A 21100-nucleotide genomic window follows, 5' to 3' on the forward strand; every position below is an offset into this window, starting at 1 on the left:
ACTCCTCTTGTGGCAGATTTAAGGTCATGTCTTTCATAGGGGGTGTATGAAGTTAAAGTGGAATAGCCCATTTATACAGCCAAGGCAGACTTGTTGGCCCCCTGTGGTGCTCAAGATACTGAAACCTGTTTCCAACACTAATTGAAGCACTGGGTGAAAATAATATCTCATTGTACATACCAGATGATGAGCACACAATGCATGGAGTTAATTGGAGCTGAGAATAATATTAGCCTGTGCAGGGAAAGATGATTGCTATTGAATGGATAGAGTATATGGGGCTAGCATTATCACAGTTCACTTCAGAAGAAATGTGTGAAATTGGATTTTGTTATTACTATCTTATTAGCTTGGGGATATATTAAGTGGTTATTTTACTTACTAACCAGACATAAGCGATTGGGCAAGTGTCTTAGATGTGAATTCTATTGTGCCAATGCACATGGCAGAAAACAACGGCGCAAATTTCTCGGGAATATTTTTTTTATAATTTTTACGATTTCTGTCAAATTTTAATTAAAATAATTAGGCCTATATTCTTGACCCACAAATGATATCATTATATTGATCGGGAATATAACATTTTTCTTTCAAAATAACATAACTTTCTTTCCTCACATTTATATCATGTACCCTCATTATCTCAGACAAAATATGTCATTCCATATTTTCCTGTAGTTCACCCCCACATTTCTGCATTGTTATCATGTCTGGGTATGGCTCATCTGGGCCCCATGGAATGGAGATCATTAAAATGATGAACATCAAGATGTATCTGTTGTGTAGGTAGGATATCCCCTGATGTACTTCTTTTGGGATTTGTGTTGGAAATCTAAACATTTATTTCACTGTAAATATTTCAGCTGAATGTGAATGTGTGATATTGGTCTTCAGCCAATGAATCCCAATTATCAAAAAATTGACCACAATTCCTTTTATGTACCTTGTTTATGATGTGACCTATATTTGAAAGCCACAGATTAGTTCAAATATGAGTGTACTATAGTTGTGTTGCATTCAGGCTCCATGAAGTTAACACCAATATTGGCTCAAAAAGAGACCAACTGGTTTAGATTTGTTATCCCAGGTTAACAACAATTGCATGCCTTAGGGAGACTGTTGAAATTTAATTGTTCCACTAAAATAACTGGCATTTAATTAATTGTTGAATTGATATGGTTGGTCAGGCCCATTGTCAAGTGTCTGAATTCTTCTTTTCTTAAATTAATTGCAATTTCTTACCCATATGGTTACTTATGACTTGCATATAGGGAGCTGAACTTCAGGATCCAGTGAGTTATTTTGAGGGTTATTTACAGGTCACAAGCTAGAGTAGTCTAGTATTACCTGCCGTTGGGGCTACAGGACACCATCAAAGTTTGCTTGGAAAAAATGTGGATTTCCTTGGAATATTAACATTAAAAGTCCCATTTACTTCCAACAAAATATATTTTGATCAGTGTACTTATTCCTCAAACATTTGTGTAAAAATATCTTTTCCCATTTCATTAATTGTCCATGTTAAATCATATGAACTTTGAATGATATACAATGTACATGTAGTATGTAGTTTCAGCTTGCATGAATTTGTTTTGTGGATAGGTCAGTAGGTACCTCTACCTAGTCATATCCCATATGTGGTGTCACAAGTTCACCAGTAAGCCCTTGGGATGGAGTGAGTGAATTAGCCTGCCTATCTTGTCATCTCATCACTATCAGACCAAATACCATCAATCATGATAATATCCTTCCTGCTCATCTATGCTATAGGTTGTTTACTAAGTCACTTCATTATCGCTTGTATCATCATTTTGCTAATTAGGCTGCTTGCATATTCTTGCATTGTCTGGAATTGCAATGATTTTTTAAATAAGCTGTTCATAAAAAAATGACAAAAATAATCAATCTACGAAAATGCTCCCCCCAATCAAGGTATAAATAATTCAAGACTGAATTCAAGACTGAGCGGAAAAATTGATCTGAAGTGGTAGTATGAGTTTTTGTATCCAACACATGCAAAGGTCATTCTATGAATGTACAAACATTGGGGTTAAAGAACTGTGCCTGACAGATGAGCATGTCTGAGATCCAAGTGTAGTGTCAAGATTTGTGAGGTGCATGGGAAACCATCAGATAAGGTCAAAATTAGGTCATGCTCCATGTCATAGTGAACATACTCTAGTCACAGTATGATGACTTTGACCTGAGGGAGGGAGGTCAGTAGGTAGCAGAGGTGTGAGTCAAGTCCTGAACCCTGGGGGGAAACAACAGGTAAACAAGTCACTGAGCCTGACACTCCCTATGCATGGGCTCTTGGCTACACCATTCTGTAAATGGACACCCATATTGGGCACTTGCCATTATTACACTCAATACCTTGCCTGTGCAGTGTGCTAATACTTCTTCATGTTGTTTCATTTATCTATATTAATATCATAATGTATTCTTTATCTCACATTTTATAACATTGATGGGAAATAAGATGAAACTTGAACTTAAACTTGGAACTTGACACATTGTATAGCCGAGGTCTTAAAGTGTACCACTGAATTGAGATAATTTTAACCATGGATTAACTATAATGTAGGACTATCTTCAAGTCCATGTGCACTTTGTTTTCCTTGCAAACCTAATAATCAGCCATCCTGATAGTCAACTCACACTGGTATCTCACCAGGTGCATCTATTATTTGTGAAAACATGCCAGGGAGTTTTCCACAAATTGGCCAAACTGCACAGGGAGGAAGGACATGGAACACTGTAATCATAGTCTGTCGCCCTCTAGGGTGTAAAATTAAACTCTATGTGTTCTTGTGATGAAATCTGTCCTGAAGATTTTTTGCATGTTGAGATGTAGCCCTTGAATCAGTTCATCAAGCCTGAATATACACTTATATACATGTCAGATGGTATAAGTCCAGAAATTTGCTCACAGTTTTAGAAGTTGATGAGAATAGGAGGATGTCAGAGGAGGTGCAGCCGCTTTATCAGTGCAGAACTGATGAAATCCTGCACAGAAGATGAAACATCAAAAAATGCGGGTAAATTTCGGGACTTGTATGACATAACCTGACATTAAATAAGTTACTTGATCCTTTTCAGATCGCCGAAAATGCTCCAATTACTAAAGCACCGATTCGCTATGTAAATTTGTTCAATTACAACAATTTGTCCAAAGCGCAGTTCTTTAACCCCAATTTGACTGAACTTATATTTCTAACATCTTCCAAATTCAGATTCAGTTTTAATTTAAAATTAATTCCACAGGTGCAGTGTGTATTTTGAATGGAATAACCTAATATACTGGTGTAACATGTCACATAATGTTGTTAGCAGAATTCAAATCACAACTTTTTATTTACTTGTGTGTCGTTACAGGAAAACTCAAACTATACGGTGTTCAATCGCTACCCGGACGTCAAGACAGAGGTGGATCAATGGCTTCATGACCAACAGGTTCATGATATATTGATGAAAGCACCCTACTCCTTGACTGGATATAGAGTACAGGTATACAGACGCGGATCAACGACACAGTGGTTTTCAGCCGTTATTACTGGACATGATCTATACACTAGGGTAAGTTTAAACAAGAACTGTCTATAAAAAGACAATGCCATGGATGAAGATCCATGTTTTCATTTTTGTGCATTGACAATCATTTAGGACCTATAGTGCGTTAAGTTAGAACAGTGTAAAGCAACACTACAATTATTCAGCTGCCAATAGGATATTATTAGGATATGATTATGTCTGTGGATACCGTGCACATAACGACAACTCCCCAACAGCTCCCCATTTTGTGTCTGGGTGGACAGGTGGAAATAAAGTGTCTTGCCCAATGACCCTCAACCATGTGATCATGATTTAAGTTTGCAGACAATAACGACAACTCCCCAACCGCTCCCCATTTTGTGTCTGGGTGGACAGGTGGAAATAAAGTGTCTTGCCCAATGACCCTCAACCATGTGATCATGAGTTAAGTTTGCAGACAATAACGACAACTCCCAACAGCTCCCCATTTTGTGTCTGGGTGGACAGGTGGAAATAAAGTGTCTTGCCCAATGACCCTCAACCATGTGATCATGAGTTAAGTTTGCAGACAATAACGACAACTCCCCAAACCGCTCCCCATTTTGTGTCTGGGTGGACAGGTGGAAATAAAGTGTCTTGCCCAATGACCCTCAACCATGTGATCATGAGTTAAGTTTGCAGACAATAACGACAACTCCCCAACAGCTCCCCATTTTGTGTCTGGATGGACAGGTGGAAATAAAGTGTCTTGCCCAATGACCCTCAACCATGTGATCATGAGTTAAGTTTGCAGACAATAACGACAACTCCCCAACAGCTCCCCATTTTGTGTCTGGGTGGACAGGTGGAAATAAAGTGTCTTGCCCAATGACCCTCAACCATGTGATCATGAGTTAAGTTTGCAGACAAGCATTAATAACAATGCAGTGGTTTTAAGCCCTTAATATTAGATATGATCTGTACACAATAAATGCCCATATCATGCAAGCAGTGACAGCATTTGATTTTATCGCTAGTACAAACGCTGGTTGCATTTTCGCAATCGTCAAACCCAAGTAGCAAAATCACAATCGCTACCAGTGTCTAGTTGTGGCTAGCGACAACCGGTAGCAAAAAAAATTTCTTCAAGTTAACTGCTTGTGATTTGACGCTACCCTAGGGCACACTAGCGACCAATTGCTTTTCCTATAATTATAAGCGATGTGCAACATCTCTAAAATTTTGGAACTTTGAGGTCACTGTCTTCACATTTATCTGTCAATTAAAAAAGGAAATTGTAAGTCTGCGCAATATGAGGAATCACTGAAAAATAGGCACAATTTTAGAATCTGGTACGCCACTCCTCTGATGCACCCGCTGACTACTTTGAGAATGGAGCATCCTCATGGAATAAAGTGGGTGTCATGGGCAGCGTTCGAAATTTTGGTTGTCCGTTCGCCCGGGACAACTAAAAATGTCACCGGACAACCAAAAATACTGATTCGGTTGTCCGCCGGACAACCATAAATCTGTAGCCAAAACTCACCTTGTATGTGTATCTTTTAGCCGATATGGTAATATTCCAAGTACGGACAACCAAAAACTTAGACGGACAACCAGAAATTGTAACCTGGTTGTCCGTGGAACAACCATTTATTTTTCCTTAATTCGAACACTGGTCATGGGGTATAAAGTGTTGCCAAAAATAAAATCATGACATGGGTTACATGTTACTTTCTCCTCATCTTTGGGTCTATAAAGACTGAAATCCACCATGTATAATAATTATTGGGAACTAAAGGGTATGCCAAAATTAAAATCATGACATGGGTCACATGTTACTTTCTCCTCATCTTTGGGTCTATAAAAACTGAAATGAGTGAAATCCACTATCTGATCTTTCACATGACCTTGGCTTATTCCCAGCATTGCAAAGAGTAAAATGTATAATTGGGAACTAACAACTAAATGGTACCTTACTCTTAAAGTTATGCCAAAAATAAAATAATGACATGGGTCACACGTTCTTTTCTCCTGATCTTTGGGTCTATAAAAAAAGACTGAAATCCACTAAATCTGATCTTTCACATGACCTTGGCTTATTCCCAGCATTAGAGTAAAATGGGAACTAACCAAGCAAGCAAGCCACCATTAATAACAAGACAGTGAATACACCAATAAATAGGATGCATGACTTGCCTGCTTAGTTATTTCCCAGTTTGTTTATTATCATTCTGTTGAATTGCTGCTGACATTATGCCTGCAATAGATACCCATGACTACTCAATCTGGCTGACTGCCTGGCTGGCTGGCTGGCTAGGTTGAGTGGCAGGGTCATGTTTGTGTTGTGGAATTATACACATGTCACTTGTATGACCCACCCTAGGACCCCCGGGGGATGTGCGTCATGGTTGGGTCATTTACCAACCAATTAGTGACGCAGGGTAAGGTCATTTACTCAATATGTGCGTCACAACATACCCCGACAGGTGCGTCAGTGTCAGTCACTTTACCTAGGTGCGTCAATGGTTAGGCGCATCAGTGTCAGTCAAAATACCTAAATGCCTAAAATGGTGAGTCAAATTTGCGTCATGAGGACAGTCATAATCCTTAACATGTGCGTCACAATTTTGACCAGGGGCTCAGTCATTGTCGGCAAATGTCAGTCATTGTTTAGACGCACATGTGGGTCATGGTATAGTTAAATCCGACGCACCTATGTAAAGTGACTCACCACTCCCGGGGGTCATAGGGTGGGTCATACAAGTGACATGTGTATTATCATTGAATAGAATACCTGATTACACATCCAAGCTATTTTTGCATTTCTCTATTAACTCTCTTCACGCGGGTGTCGACTGCAGACGACAAGTTTCAAATTTTTTTTTTTTAAATTCAAAAATTTCAGATATGTAAATTTTCATGACCATATTTGGAATCAGCATGAAAAATGCATTAAAATGAGTACAAACAAGCCTGGTATTGATTCAGTAGTTCTTAAGATAGCTCTTGATATTTTGAGAAAATATTTCAAAATTTGAACTTTTTCCATTGAAGCGCATGACTAGCACACAGAGCATTAACCTCTTATAGTCACAAATCCCACAACAACTGCACATAGGAAATGTTTTCACAGTAAATATGCTGACTTTTCAGTAGATGGTACAAATTTCAACTAATTTTCACAAATGAACCTTAATTTTACACTTTCGTGAACTGGTCAAAACTGATCAAAATGTTGTTATATTTGACTAAATATTGATCGATTGGTGTAAAATTATTCATTGGCCATCTTGATGATTGTTGGCTATTTATATCTTGATGCAATTTGAAATCATATTTCCAGGATAACACATTTTTTTCATAGATACAATTACAAAGTGTTTATCTGTGTGAGAGAGAATTGACTGAGTCAGAGTGTACTTATCACTCAGTAGTAGAGTGAAGCTGCATGGCATCACATGGTCCCCATGATATGGGTTAGGCTTTTTGCACGTAGGCAGCCTCTATGCAACAGGAGAGAAGCTAGCTATCCCAGAATGCATCATTCCATAGTCACCATAAGCAGTATTGTGGTGACCAGTGTGGAGACATTGTGATGCATTGTATGCAGTGTTCGAATTAAGGAAAAATAAATGGTTGTCCCACGGACAACCAGGTTACAATTTCTGGTTGTCCGTCTAAGTTTTTGGTTGTCCGTATGTACAAAGGTCCATTTGGCTACAGATTTATGGTTGTCCGGCGGACAACCGAATCAATATTTTTTTGGTTGTCCGGCAACTTTTTAGTTGTCCCGGCGACGGACAACCAAAATTTCGAACGCTGATTGTATGTTCCAAATCATGGCAAGATGAAACATGGAGACAATGTCTAGTGTCTTACAAGCCTTGAAATAAGCGGGCGCGGGGAGCAAATTTACCCTCGTAAAGCCACCAATTGCTCCTGGTCCTTGTAAAATTCACATGAACCAGGAGCAATTTTCTAAAATAAATTGCTCCTGGTTACAGTTTTGCACTTGATGCAGTCGTGCTGGTATGCTGTATTGTATATGCAGAAAAGGATTTAATATTGAAAATTGCTCCTGTTTCTTCAGAAATTGCTCCTGGTTCTTGTAAAATCCCAGTGAACCAGGAGCAATGTTCAAAACAAATTGCTCCTGGTTCCAGTCTGCTTATTTCAAGGCTTGGTGTCTTATGGGCAGGGACAAGCGATTTAGGGACACATGATTTGCACTGAAAAAAAAAAGTTCCGCGCAATTCCGTGCAATTTGCTATTTTTTTCCTCGCAAATCGCCTGTCCCTGCTTATGGGGGATATTGACAGCATGCTGAGTCAAGGTCAACTATCAGCAATGGCTCATCAGGACTTCATGGAGATATTCAATAGACAGCTTGGCTATTGTGGTTAATGAAAATTGTTTGGACAAGAACCAAAACATTCATTTTTTATGGCTTGAACTAAAACCAATATGTGAAATGCATGATGGGAAGGCGTGAATTATTGTTGCCCTTTGCAACAGATTGGTGATCAAAGTTCAAGGTGTGTTTGTAACAAGACTGACTGCTGTAATTATCACAAAGGTTCAATGAATGCTGGCTGTGTACAGTGATTATCTACTAGAAGAGTTATGGCTTCATTTCTTGTTAAATATGCCAGTCACATTGACTATATCAGATCAAAATTGAACTAGGTCATTATTATTTGGAATGGATTATTTTCTCACTGATTTATTTAGCTTCAACCCACAGAAATGGAAGAAAATTCAGAATCTAGTACCCTTGGTACAAATGCCATTTTAAGGCAATGATTTTAAATGTTCAAATATGTTGTTCATTGTGGCCTGTGGACCAAAACGCACATTTACCCCCCACACACACCCTCACACACCCACCCCACACCCATGAGGCATCAATATTGAGGGGGGGGGGGGGTGATTGTATGTCAACCATCCTCCCTTATCAATATAATGGGGGAGAGAATATGTCCCTAACTCCCTACCTACCAACCACCCCATCCCCTATCCCCATCCCACACCCCTCCCTATGCCTTTTATTCAGACTTGCATGGACTCATTTCTAGGGAGTTAATTTATTGATCAAATATGATTGATAGGCAGGGAACATTTAATATTTTGATGTGCAATTTTATCATTAGAGAATTTTGCGATAATTTTCAGTTTGTGCAAAATTCTTTCTGGAAACTAAGCTAAATGTGGAACATTTTCCGTTTATATGATCATGTCACACATGTACCTGCAAATAGGGTCTGGTAAATTTTCTACGAGTTGTGTGAGTTTTCTTTGTAGGAGCATGCTCCTGTTGATTTTGTATGCCTGGTTTGTAGCATAGGTAGGGTAAATATAAGTAGGACAGGATCTTCTTATCTCTTCTATATGCAGTGTGTAGCACTAATGTGTTTTGACTCAACTACCTCATCTAACATCAGTGTATGTGGGTGGATAGAACAACACTAGTCCAATGTTATACAGAACATTTTATACTCTCCATCTTTGAGGGCAGCATAATATCCTCCAAATACACTGTGTGGTTGCTACAATAAATCTGGAGGGTCGTGGGTTTGAACCCTGCTATCATGTTGTGCCCTTGGTTTTGGTATTGGTAATTTCGCCCTGGAGATTTCAACTTAGTTGTCCAAGTTATTTATTTTTTCAATTTTTAACCGTTTCCCTTGTTTTTATGCCTCCACCGCGAGGCATACTGTTTTTGCAATGTCCGTGCTTCCGTCCTTCCGTCCTTCCGAGCTTCCGTGCTTCCGTCCGGACACTATATCTCGGGCATGCATGGGCGGATTGACTTCAGATTTTCAGGATAGGTGGGTCATGGTCAAAAACTCTGGCTACTTTTTTTTGGGTGAGGTTCAAGGTCATATACTGAGGTTAAAGGTCATTTGAGGTCAGGGGCCCATTTTCCTTATTTACCTCTTTTCTCAGAGACTAGGGGTCGCACGTTCCTCAAACTTGGTGGGTGGGTGCATCTTGACCCCAGGCAGAACAAGTTTGTATTGGTTAGTGGGTCAAGGTCACCTGAGGTCACACAGGGGTCATCTGAGGTCAAATGAGCAAAAACTGTTGTATGGCCATGATACTTGGTACATACAATCAACATTTAGAGCCAAATTTTTGGAAGGTCATTTTGGGGTCACCCAGGGGTCATCTGAGGTCAAATTAGTAAAAACTGTCGTATGGGCATGAAACTTGGTGGGTACAGTCACCATTTAGAGCGAAATTTTTGAAGGTCATTTTGAGGTCATCCAGGGGTCATCTGAGGACAAATTAGTAAAAAACTAGCATATGGGCATGAAACTTGGTGGGTACAGTCAACATTTAGAGCCAAATTTTTGGGAGGTCATATTGGGGTCATCTGAGGTCAAATTAGTAAAAACTGTCATACGTGCATGAAACTTGGTGGATACAGTCAACATTTAGAGCCAAATATTTGGAAGGTCATTTTGGGGTCATCCGGGGTCACCCAGAGATTATCTGAGGTCAAATTGATACAAACTGCTTTGTATTAACTTTTGAGTGCCACATCGCTCCCTTTGGTGGAGGCATCACGGTCGACGCTGTGCGTCGAAAACCGCGACATCCGAGAACCGCGGTCCATCTAGTTAAATTTGCCAATTAATTGACCTATGCACAAGAGGAATATATTTGTGCATTATTTTTTTTGCGGTATAGCTTGGAGCTCGAATGGCACAAAAATAAAATTTCCACTTACAGTATTACAAGACAATAAGAACCATCATCTACTACAAGTACAAAGCTAGTAGGAGGAGGAGGTTCATGACCGCTGATGATTCAAGCATTAGATGGATGGGTTTGCTGGATACCTTCCCATGATGCATTGTTGAAAACAAAGCTAGTTGGAGGAGGAGTTGAGATCTATAATTTGGTTCACCTCAAGTTCGGTAGTGACGTCAATGGTTTTTCGCGGTTGCGCCACAAGCGTGCCAACAAACCGCCTCTGTACGCGTGCGTGCACACTCAGCGTGTTAAACTTTATGCGCGCGATACGATACTGCGGCGAGCAAAACACGCACATACGTCACTACCAAACTTGAAGTGAACCAAATTATAGCTAGTTCCATATTACAAACACCTAGTAACATGCATTGCATGATGGGAAGGGAATACTTACTGTTGTGGGTTTACTTGACAGCTTTCCTGTTTTTGGAGTAATCAATGCACAATTCACAGTCAAGAGAAATCCCTTCTCACTGTAAATGAAATCCCATCATGCTAGGTTGATGACCTCACTAGCTAGTTCCACACCTACAGTAGCAAAATTGTATTAGTACAAAAGCCTCTTGTATTTTAGCTGGCATCATAATTGCTGTGCTGCACTGCTGCACATATTGAAATTGAATGGTAGATCTTAAAGCCATATATAAAAGGAGGATGCCCTCAAGTGTTGTCAAAATTCCGATCTTTATGTGATAGTAACATACATATTTAAGCCTAACTTGTCAATATATTGCCAAAATAAACGCATTACAGATTTACACTAATTCTGCAATACAAAATGTACATACGTCTACCTGATATCCAACAAGGCTGTCAAATTCTTACATAAGTTTCTTTTTAAATAAACATTGAATATAAACATTGAAAGAATTATTTATGCGCTGTATGGAACAATATATCACTTTGTAGAGATTACCTCACCAGTCAAGGTCACATGCAAGTACAATAACAAATAAATACACACCCACGTTCAATACATTAGTCAAGTAAAATGAATCAAAATTGTATGGCTTTGTTTAGGGCTAGGACACAATAGTGTTGAACTTTGTGCAGCTAAAGTTGGGCTGGAAAAAAACATGCATTTCTTCCTTTAAAAAATAGCAATTTATGCAATTTAGGGATGCAACCTTTCTGTCCAACTGCCAGAACATACACCATGGACCACAATGGCCTCATCCCAATAGCATAGATCAATAACCTCAATTAAACAATCATAGTGCAAAATTTGACCTCAAGCTTCAGAGTATGAGTTTTTGTCCCCAAATTGTCAGAGGTCATTCAGTGAATGTACAAATGTATTGGGGTTAAAGAACTGTGCTCTAATAGATGAGCATGTTGTGGATCCTAGTGATATCATTATAGCAAAATTTTAAATTTGCATAAAAAATAGTTTACCATAAAATTGTTAGGTATTGAAGGGCCTTTTAATAAATGCAGGTACTAACTAGAGCCGCTGTGGCTCTCGAGCCACATATATCGTAGGTTTTTTCTGTGATGGCTGTTGTAACTCTGGATGGGGGCGGGGATGAGGTGGGGTTGGGGCTTGGTTGTTAGGATGTTGGTGGTTACTTGTGCCTAATGCCCTACCAAAGGCTGATATCCTTCCCAAAACCTTTCCTATTGCACCACCAACTGCAAATTAGGTGTGTTTAGACGGTAGCCCACTTACAAGGAAGCCGGCAATTAAATTATGCCAGGGAAGTGAGACTAGGCTGCAAATTAAGGGAGTGTGTGTCCACACGGGACTTACTTGTAAGCCAACATGGTCTATAATGAGCCAACTCAAAAGTAAGAGTGACCTTCACTGGTAAATTATGCCATGATTATGCACAATCAGAATAGAATTGGGTCATCAAGGTCATGCTTACATGCGAGTTTACAAGCAAGTCTTGTTCACACTGGCCTTACATTCAATGTACTTCGCTACCCCGGGGGCACTTCAATATGAAATGGATATAGGTGTAGGGCTGGCACTTTCGCAGTAAGGGCCATTCGGTGAGAGCAAAATGTAAACAATATGGGGTCATTGGGTGAGAACATGACTTTTGGAACCTTTGGGTGAGAGCCGAAACAGTGTCAAAAAACCTCAAAAATCAAATTTTTAGTTCAAAAAGGCTTCAAATTTCTTTGTTTTGTCAAATAATAGGTAACAAAATCAGTGATAAATGAAAATTGCTGTTCAAATTGAAAAATAAGGGTCTTTGGGTGACAGATCAAATGGAAAAATAAGGGGCCTTCGGGTGACAGAACATGTGTTCGTAAAAAAATGGGGTTTTTGGGTAGAGCGACGCTGAAAAAGGGGGTCTTAACAGCCCTACATACGCGTTACCTCCAAAGTGAGAGTGCCCCCCGGGCTCGCTATACATACATGTAAGATATCTTACATGTAAAATCGTCACTTGTAACTTGCATGTAGCTACATGCGAGTGCGTTTAGACGGGCACTACATGCAAGTTTACATTTGAATGTAGTTACAAGCGACTTTACAAGCGATCGTCTGAACAAGCATATAGATGGGCAGTCGAGTGCCACAATAGCTTTGTTATTATATGGTTTACTTGGGGGCCAGAAACCAATCACTCCAGTGATGACCTATTATTAACTTGTTGCTTGTTTATAAATACCTTTTTTTTTGGTGGCTATATGCCCAAACCTGAGATATTTTCCCCAATATTCAGAACTTATGACTCTTATGAGTTCGTTCTGTCAATAAGAACTAGCGATCTTGATTGTACTTATCATTTCCCCCATTTCATTCTGATCAATAGGCCTACTGCTGAAAATTCTGATCAATTGACAATTTTTAGAATGATTCCCTCAATTCATACTACATGTTCCATTGGCATTCATCAGTTCAAACTTGGTTCAGAAGCTTACCTTTTCCACCAACACAACTCAAAATACACATCACGAATAGCAAAAATTACAAACACAAATCACCCAACAAATCTGTCCAAATCCATCAAAATATTATCCAGTTCGGATGTGAAGACATATTCACATTGTTGCAATACCTCTTTATCTCAAACAAAGGTTAAGTTGTTACATCAACTTACATCATAAAACTGGTTTCAAAAAGACTTTTGACTGTTTGATACAATCAAGATAATTGCACTATGATCATTTTGTTCAGATATCTCCCCTTTCGCACTGAAACAATACCATAATATGTTTTGACAGAGAAAGTCACTGACCTGGTCAAGTTCATATTCATATATACCACAGTCCCTATAATCTGTGGGTATGTACAGTGACACCATCTCCGTAAAGGCTATCGGTCACCAGCATAATACCAATCATTGCTCAAATTTGACCTCATCTTTTGGAATATGAGTTTTTGTACCTAGCACATTCAAAGGTCATTCAATTATTGTACAGAAATATTGGGCAAAAGCACTGGTGCGATGGGGATTGATGTTAGTGTTACTACTGAATATTAAACAGACTCTCCCAATGGTCACCCATTCTTACAGGGCCTTCTCCTCTAAGGTTTACTATCTCCCGGTACTATCTATACCCTGATGAGGCAAGCAAATAGTTAGTGACATATTCCTCAAGTACTAGTAATATCTGTCTTTAAAGCTCTTAAACAAACGTTTTGTAATGAGTCAATGGGGTAAGCCTACAGTACCACACGCTTACAACAACTGGGCACTTTACTCGAGGTATAAATACCCAGTTTACTCGAGTTAAATACCCCTCTCGCAATACAGCTAGTGTGAAAGTACCTTCGCATACTTACAACTGAACACCCCTTAGCTAGTGTGAACACCACTCCCTTCATTACAAAACAGCCACACCAATCCTGCCACTAATATAACAGCTCCTTTAAAACAAACGTCCCATATTACGCACAATTAAGAATAACACAAACAGCACCCACTCACCTTACAGCAGCTATCACACAAGTCATCTACAAAACTTTCTGAGTTCAAAGTAACTAAATTATTTGGTTACAACTTCCTACAACCTTGAACTTGGTTCAAGTCCATTCAATCAATATCACATTACTTACTGCACTTACAACTCCTAAAATCCCTACTGGTATTTCACTTCTAGTAAACACCTTTCACTACTCCCTAGGGATCATTGTGCATTCACAACCTTATCAATCCATATGTTAATACTCTCTCCATTAATCTCCATCAACTGAAAACAAACAATTTGGCCAAGTTCAACTAAACAAACTTACCAATTCCCACTGCAAATTCCAATTAATATTAACCCTTGAAACTCCACAAAAACCAGTCCAAACATTCATTAACACCACATTCATTAAATCATCAACTCCTCCCAAAACACATTTTTCTACCCTGTCACGCTCCACTACACAAATCGCAATTGAAAAAACAATTCAATATCCATTAATTACTACACCACAATTTATCGAAACCTAATACCATGTACCCAAGCACTCACACTATTTCACTGAAAATGAAGTAAGCTCGTGGCCACGTACAAATTCAAGTATCGTAGGAGGATAGCCTCCCTACGATAAATAAAATAAAGCAGGACTGAATAAATTTGTTTGCATGCAGGGTCCATAAAAAATCCACAGGCTTATAATGCAGAATGCACAAGCCAGGCTATAGCATGTAAAGAGGTGACATACTCATTCATTAAAAGAAAAAAGAAAATTGCAAAAGCATTATAAAAAAAATACTGAACTTTTGAATTGCAACTCATCATTCAAATCCATTGGGAATATTTGTGTATTAAATTGATGTGAATGACATCTAAAAATAAAACCCATTAGCGTCTTCAGTTGCTCACTTGCTATTTCATCTTTCATGAAAATAAATGGTTGAGTGTTTTATATAGAACATTCAAGGCAGGCAACCAATGTGGCATAATAAAACGTGTGGAAATAGTAAAGTAATTGCACTTTATCTTATGTAGCATTCAACATGTATGATCATGTAATCCTAGAATTTCATTTAAGGTGACGACAAAAACAAATCCTGTTTTACGGTGGACTATCTTGCCAAGTTGAGGGTCTGTCGGTCAGCCCCCCCCACTTTTGAAGAGGCTAAATGAAAAAAAAATCACAGAAAGGTTGAAATTTTAAAAAAAAAGTTATCAAATAAAATCTTTTGCAAACATATTTTGACAAATTTATGAATTTTCCCCTAAATATTTAAGGCTAAATAAATCCTATGGCCCATTTTTCCCAGTTCCTAGTAATGGCATATTCCTGGTAAACAATGATGTCTTAATTACATCTATGGGATATATTTAATAGATCTGAATGAATTTATTATGTTGTCCTGATGTTTTAGTGGTTAACCACCCCATTGAATACATCTAGCATTGTTGTTTATGTGCCAAGAAGTGCTTTCCACTGTGAGGTTTATTTTGGGTGGCTATCAGCCAACTCCCTTCCAGGAATGTGCTGTGGTTTAGGGATCATTATTACTTCCAAATATATTGAAAATGTATGGTTATACAGCCCTATGTATAATTATATGGTAAGTTGCATGATATTGTGTGCACTAACACTTGCACAGAATTTTGTGATTATAAACCCAATCATCATGTTGTGCTAAATTGATGGCTTGCTAATTAGTGAAAAGACAGTGAAAAAGTGTTAATTAGTCCCAACTTGCTGAAAACAGTCGCTATTACCATTAAATATTTGAAATGCATTTTCCAATTAGGTATGCACCATGTGACTTCTAGTTTTAGGGGGCTGGAAGTTGATGTTTAATATGGAATTTATTATTTTTTTACCACTTTGGAAAATATTTCAAAATATTACCGTACTGACGCGAGTATAGTCCCACCTTCGAGTAAAGTCCCAACCCCAAATTTTCGAAAAATTTCAGAAATTAAAAAAAAAAATTCAATGCATTTTGAAATCATTAAGGGCTGGGGTATGAGCGTTTGGACAGTATTTATTTTGGGACATTAGAGCACATCAGACATATCGAATTGCATTCTGAATACGAAGAAAGTCATTCTGATATCAAATAATTTTGATTTTTTGAAATTAGCAATTTAATACACATTTTATGGCAAATCATTAAAATTGATATTTTTGATATTTAACAGTACTTGAAGTAAACTTTATAAATCTGATGATTTATACTTAATGTGTATGTAGGTGGGATGAAAAGTTTACGATCAATTGAAAATTTTGACCTTTCAGTATTGAAGATATGGATTTTTTTCCTGAAACACCGGTCTTTTTGGGAAAAAAATCCATATCTTCAATATGAAAGGTCAAAATTTTCAACTGACCGTCGGCATTTCCTCCCTCAAGTACATACACTTTAAGAATATATCATTAGATTTATATAATTTACTTCGAGGACTGTTATATATCAAAAATTTGAAAAATATCAATTTTTATAATTTGTCATAAAATTTGTATTATATTGTGATTTTCAAAAAATGAAAATTATTTGATATCAGAAATACATGCTTCGTATTCAGAATGCAATTCGATAGGTCTGAAGTGCTCTCATGTCCCACAAAAAATACTGTCGAAACACAATAAATGCTCCTTTTAGATCCCTTAATCAGAGATGCCAATCTTCCGATTTAAATCGAATTCCGATTTTTTGTATTTTTCCAAAAAAATCAGATTTTCTAAAAAAAATAAAAATTTTTTTTTTTAATTTTCAAAAATATTTTTGGCCACAAAAGCAAGTTATAGACCCTAAATTACTTGTTATTCAATGTTGGAAACCATAGAAATACTGCTATTAAAAAAAAAATGCCAATTTTATTTTACAAAGTTGGATAAAGTTGTACATTTTGATTCCTTTTGCTTCTATTGAACAGTCAGGAACACATTGAATTAATATACATTGCTAGCTGTTCAGTAGCAGTAAAAGTAATTAAAATGTACAACTTTATCCAACTTTGTAAAATAAAATTGGCAATTTTTTTTGTTTTGAAGTAGCAGTATTTCTATGGTTTCCAACATTAAATAACAAGTAATTTAGGGCATATAACTTGCTTTTTTGGCCAAAAATATATTTTGAAAATTTAACAAAAAAAAAACACATCCAGAGGGCGTTGCGATACGTTAAGACGTCTCTGGATGAGCTGAAGAAAACCTATCAAAATACTGCGTTTTACAAAACTATAAGTACGTAAGATTCTCACCAAACTACTGCAGAGACACTGAGGACAAATGTGAGTGACATTTTTTAATCATTTGGCTGAAAAAAACCCGTCAAAATAACTGTTATCTGTTGTCAGCTACATGCATGCTACGAGCTTGTTGTCGGCATAGCGTACTAGCATTGTACAGTGTATAGCGGAAGGTGACCTTGATACCATTGGTGCTGATCCGTGATCCGAGGCGCACAATATGAATAACAATATTGCTAACGTGACTGATCAAGATACGGCACTTACCGTTGTAGGTCCAATGTTCTTTAAAAACAACGATATAATCACACGTCAAGATGAAGATTTAACTGTATTGGAGGTGTGCTTAGCAGCCGAATCTGTGTCAGGCGATAATACGATACGGGGCGCTCAGCGCATCAGAAACCTATGGCGGATATATGCAATGAACGCTGAAATACGAGACAAACTCCTTGTTGAGGGAATAACGCTACGCGGACTGTATGTTGATATACTCTCAAATAACCCATACGCCAAAAACCCCAACAATCCTACCACCAGAGTAACAGTCAGTAACGTACCGCTGGCAGTCGACAATGAAAATATTAGGAGCAAGTTCATCAGTATGGGCTATAAGCTCACAAGTAAAGTCTATCATGATCGATGCCGTGATCCTGAAGGGAAATTGACTCGTTTTGTGACTGGACGGAGATATTTTTACATGGAAAAACCACCCCAGCCATGTCCGCAGACAATCCAATTCGGACTTTTCAAGGGAAGAGTCTTCCACCGCGAACAAACTCAGTACTACCACGCCGAACAAACCCAACCACCTGAACGCAATCAGTCCAGAAACGATGCTGAATCAATACAACAAAACATGGATGGTAGCTATAACGATGAAACTATAGGCCTATCAGATAGTCAGAGTATTCTCGCAGCTTTTCCGAATTCGGAAGTTCGCACCCAGGTACGCACTTCAAATGCTTTCGCTGTGTTAGCTAATGACATTGAAAGTGATGACCAAAGTGATAGTCTGACAGCGGACACAGTTGGTAGTAGTGCTTCTGAAACAGCTGTTGATAACTCAGACTGGGATGCTGAAGAAAACAGTGATGATTCTCAGGCTGAGTCTACCTTCCTTGAAGTAGATACTCCAATGGATACATCCACACCTGAAAAACAATCAAATGATACCGAAAATAACCCAAAACCCACACCCTCTTCTCGTGAGTCTTCATTCCGGTCTACACGTTCTGGCCGAGGGCGGACGCCAGAAGTGATGAAAGTCGAACATTTGGAAACAAGATCAACCGAATCACGAACTATATGGGTGGCAGCACTACGTCTTCTCCTGCTTTTGATGACGCCGATTTAATGATGACATTGGAAAAAAGAGGTCAAGAGTGTCACCAGGACAAGGAGGACAGAAAACAAAAACACAAAAGGCTAATAAAAAGCCTGGAAAACGTTAAATGATGTTTATCTCTTTAAAAAAAATCTATAAAATCAACCTTATGGATAAAGTAAAATACATTGCTTTAAACGTTAGAGGCATTAGAGATAAAACGAAAAGACAAGCCGTTTTAAATGGATAAGTAACCAAAAAGCAAACATCTGTTTCTTGTCCGAAACATATATCACTCGTGATATAGTTGATAATGTTAATACTGGATTGGACTGGTTTCTGTTACCATTCTTATGGAATTAAACATGCTAAGGGCGCAAGTCGTATGCGTCTCTATCCTAGTGAAAAACAATATACCATTCACATTTCTAGCTGAAATATTGAGTGAAGATGGAAGGAAACTAATTGTTAATTGTGACATAGGTGGTACTAAATTTTCACTGATTTCAATATATGCACCAAATAGTAAAAAGGAGAGGGTAAATTTCTTCGCTGATGTTAAACGTTGTCTTAACGATATTGAATTGCATAATATAATAATGGGTGGAGACTTTAACACAGTGGTTGATAAACATCTTGATAAAAAAGGAGGTCTCCCTGCGGAGACACATTCAAGTAAAGCTTTAACAAAGCATTTAATTAATCATTTTAACCTTTTTGACCTCTGGCGAACTCAAAATCCTACAAAACAACATTTTACTCATAAACAGGTCAATCCTTTAATTCTTACTAGAATTGATTTTTGGTTGATTTCTAAAAAATTACAAACTGATATTACTTCAAGTAATATCATTCCCTCTATTCGAACTGATCACAGAGCTATAACCTTTGAATTTCATGTGAAACAGATTAGTAAAGGTAAGGGCTTTTGGCGCCTAAATACTTCAATATTAGATAACAAAGAGTATCAAGATGGCATCATTGAATTAATTGATAATGTTACTAAAGAATATGCACATTCAGAGATGGAGAAAAGGTTATTGTGGGATCTCTTGAAAATAAAATTCAAAGAATTTTCCATTAAATTTTCGTGTAAGCTATCACGTGAAAGAATGAGCGAAGTGACATGGCTTCAGACCCAACTGGAGGTGATTGAAAAGGAAATTGATCAAAATGATAAAGATGCCAATTTAAATATACGATATGAAGAAATTAAAATAAGTTAGAATCTCATTATAATTATGAAGCAAAAGGTGCTCAAGTGCGATCTAGAGCTGAATGGATTGAAAAAGGAGAAAAATCTACCAAGTATTTCCTTGGGTTAGAGCAGAGTAATGGAAAAAAGAATGCAATAGACTCATTACTTATAGAGGGCAAAGAACTTGATACAACTAATGATGTATTAAAAGAATGTGTAAGATTTTACAAATGCCTCTATACCACGAGAGATATTGAAGATGGAAAAATCAATGAGTATCTAAAAAGCACCATCCTAGATTCAATTGTTTCAATGAAGACAAGATACTTTGTGATAAAAAACTGACGCTGGAAGAATTATACTTGACAGCTAAGTCAATGAAAACAAACAAAGCTCCTGGACCTGACGGTCTTCCAATTGAGTTTTACTTAACTTTCTGGAATTACATAGCAAAACCTATGCATGACTCTTTTGCAGAATCCTTTATAAAGGGGGAGCTTTCTGTTACTCAAAAGCGAGCAATTATTAGACTCATTTACAAAAAGATGATAAAAACTTCTGAAAAACTGGCGTCCCATAAGTCTTCTGAATACTGATTATAAAATGTTAACGCCTGCTCTTGCTAAAAGACTTCAACATATTCTACCAAAAATAATAAATTCAGATCAATCTGCATATATTAAAGGGAGATTCATAGGACAGAACATTAGATTAGTCAATGATATCATTGAGCTGTCTCAGGAACAAAATACCAGTGGAGCTATATTATTTTTAGACTTTGAAAAGGCTTTCGATAGCCTAGAAAGAAATTTCATATTTGCAGTTTTGGAAAAAATTAATTTTGGCTTCAATTTCGTAAACATGGTTAAGTGTATATATAGAAGGTGCTTTAGTTGCGTTACAAATAAAGGTTGGAACTCTGAATACTTCAATATCTCGCGTGGTATTCGTCAAGGTTGTGCCTTATCCGCACTCCTTTTCGCATTTCGTGGAGTGTTTAGCATGTAATATAAGACATAATAAAATATTCATGGTTTCCAATTATCCGAAGACAAAATACCCTCCAGTCTAGTAGACTTTGTCACAGAGGTAAAAATTAGTCAGGTTGCAGATGATACCACCATTTTTACAAAAGACGCTCATTCGACTTTAGAAGCTATCCGTGAAGTAAATCGTTTTTTTTTTTTTTCTGGGCTTCA

General features: G+C 37.7%; 1 protein-coding gene across 1 annotated transcript in view; it reads left to right on the forward strand.

Moving 5' to 3' along the window:
* LOC140163021 (probable JmjC domain-containing histone demethylation protein 2C) overlaps positions 1-21100 on the forward strand; it is a 285573-nt gene that overhangs the window by 143326 nt on the left and 121147 nt on the right. The window contains 1 exon segment of the mRNA XM_072186361.1: positions 3379-3579. Coding sequence (XP_072042462.1) covers positions 3379-3579 — 201 coding nt within the window.

Source organism: Amphiura filiformis, chromosome 10 (assembly GCF_039555335.1).
Source record: "Amphiura filiformis chromosome 10, Afil_fr2py, whole genome shotgun sequence".
NCBI lineage: Eukaryota > Metazoa > Echinodermata > Ophiuroidea > Amphilepidida > Amphiuridae > Amphiura > Amphiura filiformis.